This window comes from Lissotriton helveticus, chromosome 9 (assembly GCF_964261635.1).
Source record: "Lissotriton helveticus chromosome 9, aLisHel1.1, whole genome shotgun sequence".
NCBI lineage: Eukaryota > Metazoa > Chordata > Amphibia > Caudata > Salamandridae > Lissotriton > Lissotriton helveticus.
Genome location: NC_136070.1, coordinates 1,055,952,607 through 1,055,961,376, shown reverse-complemented (window position 1 = coordinate 1,055,961,376; position 8,770 = coordinate 1,055,952,607). Strand labels below are relative to the sequence as shown.

The following is an 8,770-nucleotide window of genomic DNA, read 5'->3' as shown; positions in this document are numbered from 1 at the left end:
ATGAACCAGAAATACATACATTGCAACGTTAGAGCAGAAGGTCTAATCTAAAAATGTGTGGCCCTCTGCCACTTATTTGACTTCAGTGGTGCTCCAAACAGTCCAGTGTTCTAATTAACTGCTATTGACTGAAGGTTCAGGCAATATTAGCTGTAGAATTACCCACTAATGCAGTTGATGGCACAAGCTACATGTGAGGGCCCATAAAGAGAGGGAGAGTCATTTCAAAACAGTAATGTCTTAAGGCGAGGCAAAAAAAGGCTTTTAGCATCTGGTCACGGCTCCTTAAGCCCTAAGCGTCCGTCATCAGTGTGCATCTCTTTTCACCAACCTCCATGCTCACCTGCTTCTTGGCCAGGGAAAAAAAAAAAATTAAAAGTATCACCCTGTATTTCTGTGCGGCAACCCCTGGACTTCACAACTCCACCCCTTTAGGAAGGCCACTTGCCAGAATAAAAAAATAAAGAAATAAAAGAAAACACGAAGAGGTCTGCGGAGAGAGGAGGATGTGTGCAATCGGGAAGGTTTGGGAAGAGGGGCTATATCAACACCCTAAAGGTACAGAGAACAGACCGCCTCAAAATGCCCATGAGCAGGCCTACCAGTAGTTCATGCCCACAGTGAAGTTTTGTGACTGGCTGCTGGCTCCCAGCGTTCCATTCAGCATTAGTATGGACCACACAGTTGAAATATCAAGTAATATATGTTCAAGCACAAAACAAACAGACAACTAACACAAATTAACTAGAGATTTTTAAGGATTTGTGAATATTCGAATATGTTAACATATAAACATGATGCAGATACAATTCAGTGAAAATCCAAATGTCGGTGTAACAAATAGCAAGTAGTATGTCATAACAGTATAACTACTGTCACATTTATGTTTCCAGTTTGGACTGAACAGTGTGTGCACTCGGTTTCTACATTTGCCTTGGTGAGAATGCACTATGCCACACAGAGGAAACAAACATGTAATTACTAAGGCAAAGAGATAGCTCATAAAGTTAGTACCCATTGTAATTTATAGGACGCATGTCGATCACATCATATGTCCAATCAGGCTCCTCAGCCATGTCGGACTTTGAAATGCTGTGCAGCATGGGGGTGGGGGCACGAGGTGTGCAGAATGAGATGACAGTCACTGCTTAGATCACAAGAAGCACACAAGGAGAGCTAGAAAACACACTCTCTCTTGGAGTGCCTAATGATAAAGAAAATAGTGGTTCCCAAAAAGTGACCAGTTTAAGCATAAAAGTCAGCTAATCAAAAGGATGGTAAAGAGGCAAAGTTCCAAGCCTGATCCTCTCTGAACCAAACACAAGCAACTGCAGACTGGATTTGTCTTGGTTAAGGCTCGTCAGTTGGGGGCAGCTTGACGGGACTGTTTCGATTGGAACAGGGTCAAGACCTATTCGAATATGGCTGGGTCCAAACTGAGGTGGCTTGGTGTGCAAATGAACGATTGGTTGGAATGCTACTCCAAGCGTTTTGAAGTGGTTAGACTTATTGCAAGCATTCCTCCCATTACCTCTTGTGAATTTGATACAATATATTAAAAAAAAGACTGCTGCAGTGAAAAAAGTACCCAAAAAGACTGATTTGTATAACAGTTAAATGTAACATAACATTTGATCTTTCTGTGTCCTTTTGAGATGTAAAATAGTCCATGATGCATCGCAATGCAAGCACTCCATAGTAGGCATAATGATACACCAACAGCATTTGGTGCTCCTTCGAGTGGAGTCAAAGCCCGCTCTATGTGTCTATTAAAGAATTTGTAATAATAGGTCTGGCAAAAAATTGGGCTGTCAAGCGAGACCTGGAAAGACCTAAAGGATGACAGGAGTGTTATGGTCCACAAAGCAAGCTCGGGTTTTGGTGTCATTTATATAGCAATCCAACCATCAGACTTTTAATTTGGTATGCGTTCTCAGTTTATCTAATAAAATATTATTTGTTATAAATGACTTCATAGAAATTAGGAAAGGAACACAAAAGATCATTGCCTCCAAATTGCATACTATTTTCAAACATTAGGTGGGTAACATATATAATCCAGAACTGATGACAGAAAAACTTGGTTTTGATTATGGAAGAGTGCATTGAAAGTAACTCGTCCTAAATGACTTCATTGTCTTATATCAAGGGGGTACGGATGACATGGGGGCAAAAGTACATATCAAATTTCGGAAGGATAACATAAACCATGGGAAATGTGATGGATTAAGAGCGAAATGAAGGATTCTAAGTTTAGAACACTTCATTTTCGCTGTATACCCCAAAACACACACACTCTTACCATATGCACTGCCTCCTTTTGGCATGTCTCCCAGTGACACTTGGTACTCAGAAACCCTCCATCCATCTATCTCCATTTCTAGAAGCATCTTGTTCCAACAGTATTTCACTAGTACGAGGTCAAGCAAACAGTGCATTGATGTAACCCACTCTGGCTTTGAAGCAAAATAAAACTACACATTTTCTCACTCATTAACAGTTTGAGTAACACTAATGCCTCTGGATATTGGACATATACACTAGAGTAGTTCCATTATTTAGACATTCACATCAAAGACCTGAAACAGGAAATTTCTTGAATAGCTTATATTCCCCTGCTTCATGAAATCACACACAGAGCTACTTAAATGTATTCACTACCACACATTTCCAATTCTTTTTTGTAAAAAAAGTCTTGCATGCCTTACAGAATTTACTTTGAGATACACAAAAATGTTTATTAATGCAAAATGTGAGCAATCATAAAAAATATTAATTATCAGTGGAAACAGGGGAATGAAAAAGTGTCTGAGCACACTGAACTATAGCAAAATAGTCAGAAGGTTGTATTATACACGGTCCTTAAAAAACACAGTTTAGCAAATTAGGATTACATCTCAGTACAAATAAATGTCAGTTGTTTTGACTGAAGGTTCAGCTTAGCTCAGTTTATGGTACCTTAGTCATCGACTATTGTTAAAAAAAGACGTACTATTAATCAATTTGTAATAATCCTTCAAGTATGCGTTGAGTAACTTACAGTCTATCAACGAGATCACCTTAAACCAGCCACAAAAACATTTTCGGAACTGCTTTTGTTTGCAACAATACATAGGCTACATCAACTTGATGTATAATTAATTGTATACAAATTTCATCACAAAATGCAGTCTGTTTAAACTAAATGAATTCGCAAAATAATAATACATCCTCAATTTTCAATTTTCAAATCATGAATGTGAAAAGATTAATAAGTGGGAGGACAGTAAAAAGTAGAGTGTTTTTTTGTTTATTCCCCAATTCATATGAATTGTTATGTAACACCATTGCCACAAGTGGCTACATTAGAAACACAGCAATAACTTTCAAGTATAGAAGTATTTGCAAAAGTGAATAAGAGTGACTTCTTGATCACAAGTCACAATTCCCGCAGAAAAGTGTAAGGGGATTGGGGGGGGGGGCAGGGGGGGGGGAGAGAAACATTAAATGTGCTCCAGATTGTAAATTTTGCACATGTGATAATTCTGGCACCGCAGTGTCTGGAAAATGCACTTCAGAGCCAACGCTGTACATGTGCATGTTCAAGAGATACTTGCCAAGAATAAATGTGCATTCTGTACATATTGCCGTTTATTTTGAGATTACACTTTGTGGCGAAACAAATATTTGCTGAAAGTGCACTGCAGATGTCCAATGCCGGTTCATGCTTTAGTGACTGTACCAGTTTGACACTCCTGCTTGACTTCTTGCAATGATTTCTTTCTTCCTCACATATTGTTCTTGAGACAGGGAGGTATTATGTTACAGAATAACAGGAACAACATGGAATCCATTAGAAACTTGTAGTGAAATTGTGTTCTCATGGTTTAGAAACAGTAAACGGATTCATGGTTTTAAAGACAATACTGTGCTTGGGCTAGTTGTAGCCACACTAAATATAACAGCAACAAATACACCAGGATCAGGACCAGAAATGAGGAAATCGATGGAGATCAAAGCAGTATGAATGGAGTACAGAGGGCTTTAATGATCGTGTAAATCCTCTTAAAAAATTATTTCAATTTTTAACAAAATAAATTATCAAATTACTTCGGTACAGGAAAGCACGAGAAGCTTTTTTTCGGAAAGAAGTGACTTTATTTATGTACAATGGGCAGACATCCATATGTTACAAAAGAAAAATCAAGAGTCCTTCCTGCGCCATCCTTTCCACATTTTGAACATTTTCCTCATGCTGTAAGAAACTGTTTTCTTCACGCCTGAAAAAGAAAAGAGATTTGTTTAGGCAACTCCCACCAAGAATGAACAATTCGAATTGTACTGACAAAACATACTGCTGCTGCCAAAATTCAACATAAATCCCACCTACTGTAAACACAATTACTCGCAGACTCAATAAATTACATTATTGCCCTGCTCTTTTCAAACCGCACCTTCGTGCCACCTCAATCCATGGATCATTAGAGATATCATTTGGAGATTTTTTTTTTACACAAATTAGACATATATAGGCAGAGTGATTCAAAGTTAACATAAAAACAGCCCAAACAGCCAGACCATGATGGACCCCAAAAATATGGAACTTGCACAGTCTGTAATCAAACCATTGTCAGAACAGAATTTATATATAAATCGTGACAATCAATCAAAACTGTACTACAAAATGTGTGGTGTATATTGTCCACTGTCCATGTAAACTAACCTACATTGGCAAAACAGATTAGATAATAAAACCGCACCTTCGTGCCACCTCAATCCATGGATCATTAGAGATATCATTTGGAGATTTTTTTTACACAAATTAGACACATATAGGCAGAGTGATTCAAAGTTAACATAAAAACAGCCCAAACAGCCAGACCATGATGGACCCCAAAAATATGGAACTTGCACAGTCTGTAATCAAACCATTGTCAGAACAGAATTTATATATAAAACGTGACAATCAATCAAAACTGTACTACAAAATGTGTAGTGTATATTGTCCACTGTCCATGTAAACTAACCTACATTGGCAAAACAGATTAGATAATAAAATCACGGATAATTAGCATAAATCTAGGATAAAATGTAAAACAGCAAACGCATCCTTAGTGGAACACTTCCATAATGCGAACCTAGTCAATAGACGGTGCTCGGACATGTCAAACAAAATCCCAGAGGTGGAGAGAGGGAAAAGCAACAGCTCAAAGTAAAAGCCCGCATGAAACTAACTTTTCACTCACTTGGCACACATCTGAAACACAGTTAAAGAAGTACACAACGTATTCTACCCCAGAGTAAATCATAGCTACAGCCTGTACAGTAATGGTCAGAGGGACCTTTGCGAAATGACATATATAAATCCAGGCACCGGCTCATCAAATAACACGGAAGGCAAAGCTACTAAGCCAACAAAACAACGGATAAAATCCATAAAATATATACAATCTCCCTAATCACAACTGCTTGATGCATTCCACAAACCAAGATTCCGCTCGCCAAGTAACCTGTGATACATTCTCTAGAACAATTCATTAATGTGTCCACTAGAAAGTGATGAAACTAATCAACCAATGCTTGACCGACCACCTCAGCAACCACCAGCTCCTCGACACGACAGTCCAGATTCAGGCACAACCAGAAATAATTCTCTACGGCGCTACAGATGACATCTGCATGATCCCTGACAAAGGTGACACCGCAGCCCTCAGTCTCCTGGACCTCTCTGCAGCATTTGACATGGACTCACACCCCATCCTCATCAGGCGCCTGCACGAGAATGGCATCCAAGGATCCACTATCTGTTCCTTCTTAAAGGACGGGCTGTCAATCTGGCACATTGCTCCTCGGTAGTCCGCAAACTGATCGTCAGCCTGCCTCAAGGTTCATCGCTCAGTCCCACCCTTTTCAACACATACATGATCGCTCTGGCCAATGTCATCTGCACACACAACATCAACTTCTTCTCGTATGCACATGACACACAACTCGTACACTACCGCTCCAGGAGTGGGGGAATCATATGGCCCGACGCCCGAACCATGTTGATTTTTATGATGGGCAAGAAGATTTACTGTCTATTTTGTCCGACGGACAAGTAGACATTAAATCACATAAATAATAAACGATCTGTGAGCACTCTGGGGCTCACAGCCAATCAAAAATGTTAGCAGAAAGCTAGAGAACCTTTGGAGGTCTCTGCCTGGTAGTATAAGCCCATGACTGGGCTCTAGCGTGTGATTAGCTGTGTGAGTTAAATGGCAGAGTCTGTGTTACTGGCGGGCCCGGCAGCTCAAATGCTGATTATCGGCACTTCCGAAGTTTTCCGCTTCGCAGATCAAATGATGACCAGAAGGAGCCACTCTCTTCAATCCCGCCAAAGTCGTCACGTAAAACCCGGGAACGGGTGGAGGAGTGTCTCTGCTGTTTGATGCTCCTCACACGTGAGGAGAACATGAGGGCATAGGCCAGGGCCAGGGGAGGCAGAAACCCGATATACAGAAAATTGGAGATGCGGCATGCAAAGGCATAGTGGGGGGCGTCGCCCCGCCCCTGCTCTCACATGAGAAATCATCACCAACGCCCCCGCACCCTCCCTTTTCAGCGCGGCCGTGGGTGGGAAAGACAGAGACCGCCACGGGCGGCATGATGCTAAGAATCTGGTGAAACTGCGTAGCACTAATCTGACTGGCTTGAACTAAGGCTCTGGACTGCAGCCTTCCATTGACGATTTCTTTACTGTGACTGGTGGCCAGAACCAACTGCTGACTACAGCTTGTCCTGGTGTTGAAAGCACGCCTCTCCCAAATAACTTATGCAACCGGCAAGATGGTCAATCTATGGGTCCGCCCGGAGCAGTGGTTACATTCACTGATAACATCCAGGGGATGCACACTGGAGGAGCAGCAAGCAGCACACAAGTCATCACTAAAGCGGCTATGCTGCAAAGTGAGTCACCCTGTCTTCCCTCCTCTACATGCAAGTCTCAGGTCAGTGTGCATTCTGTTGTGACGGCCCCTCTTGTTATTACTACCACTTCTAATCCTGACTCAATAACATTGCATTTTGGAGAGGCGCCTGCACTAAGCCCCTCGTCGGCTCAGCTCCGCCCCCGTAATTAAAACCACTTTAGTTAGGTTTGACTCTAGTCTCTGGCTCGGAGGGAGTGGTAAAACTCATATTTATATGCAGTCCCTGGCTTGGCTAGTCAGTCTTACTGTTCCCTCAACGTATATTGCTCAGCTCGACAGAGGCTCAGACAGGAATTATAGTCCTGGCTCACGAAAAATAAACTGTAAGCTACAGGTGGGCTTAAAGTACTTGTTGATTCTCTGGATTGTGGGGCAGGTTATTTTCGTTATCTGATGTTTCAGGCTTCTGGGCCTGAAGATGAAGATGAAGTGGCTGTTGCAAGCTCTGCAGTGTCAGAAATTAGCAGCAGTACCTCCCCTGAGGATGAGAGTACCATGGTTAAACGGTTAATCCATTGGAAGGGGGATAAACATTTTAAATCAACTATAGGCCAAGCAGGAAGCCAGCAGCTTCTGCGGTTAAGTGGGACTATTCGGCTAGCAACAAGTCTATCATGAGCCACCCCAGGACACATACATTGATTTCAAAATAGCGCATGCTGATTAATCAACTATAATTAAAGCTGCAAAAAGTGGCAAAAGAGTGCATTTTATTATATTATAGTCATGTGCTAGGATCTGCAATTTACAGTGAATGTACACTAAATATACAGGGTATTTCGCTTTTTCAATTTCAATTTGCATTTATGGTACTTTCGCCCAGAATGATCAAGTTCAGAGCATGTCTGTTACACTGCGAGTATTGACTGTGTCTTGAGTTTGAGGTTATTTGCCTTAAATATATGTAGGTTATTGGGTTTTATGTTTCTGAGGCCGCTTTTGTTGTGTTTCCTGTTTATTCTGATTTCCTCAACCTCCCAGGGTGTTGGCCTACTGACGTCAGGGGTGAAAGATGCTTCTATAAACCAGAATATTGGGGGTTAAACCAAATTGCTCTTCCTGCCTGGAATAAACCAACTCCTGCCTACTTGCTAAGAAAAGTGAACCCATAATCTTACAGATGCTTCGGGTTTGTCTTGTACCTTTCAGTTGCTAGTGGCTATAGTCCCTTTTCGTCACTTTCATCTTTCTTTCTTCTGCTCACTCCCTGCTTAGCGCCTCAAATCCTGTTCTACAAACCTGACCACCTCTCTTCCCAGCATCCTCTTTGCACACTTCCTTGCATTCTTGTACACTACTTCATCACTATAGCCCTCGCATCTCAAACTCAGGTCCCACATATTTCCACTCTGAGAACTCACTGTAACCACCATCTGTCTCTTTTCTCCTGGCTAGTAAGTCTGCCACAAGTGTCTTTTATGCTACATGCTCACGAGCCACAGCATTACTCACCCATAGGGGCCTAGACTATGTAGTGAGTTGGAGACAAATGGGCCAAGCATGAAACCTGTATTCTGTGTAGTGGATGAATAGGGGAGGGAACCTGTATCCTGTAATGAGGAAGAGGAGGGATAACACTATTCTGTCTGTATTGAGAGAAATGGGTAACATGAAGCTTATAGTGTGAAGGAATAGAAGCAAAGGGTGATGGGATGGAGCCTATGATGAGTCAGTGGAAGAGTTATGGACTGTAATTGAGAGGAAAGGGGATGTGTTTAGCCTTTATGGTGAGAGGAATATAGAATTGTATCGGTTGCTGTAAAGGAATTTGCGTGGTTGCTTACTACTGTTGGGCAGAAGCAGAGGGCAACTTTACT

The 8,770-nt window shown here is 41.5% G+C and overlaps 1 protein-coding gene across 1 annotated transcript in view; it reads right to left on the bottom strand.

Annotated features, from left to right (window-relative positions):
* Nucleotides 1–3,612: 3,612 nt before the first annotated feature.
* TAMM41 (TAM41 mitochondrial translocator assembly and maintenance homolog) overlaps nt 3,613–8,770 on the bottom strand; it is a 243,086-nt gene continuing 237,928 nt past the window's right edge. Inside the window, exon 8 of the mRNA XM_078661406.1 lies at nt 3,613–4,259. Coding sequence (XP_078517532.1) covers nt 4,183–4,259 — 77 coding nt within the window. The 3' untranslated portion in view covers nt 3,613–4,182. The remainder of the gene's footprint in view (nt 4,260–8,770) is intronic.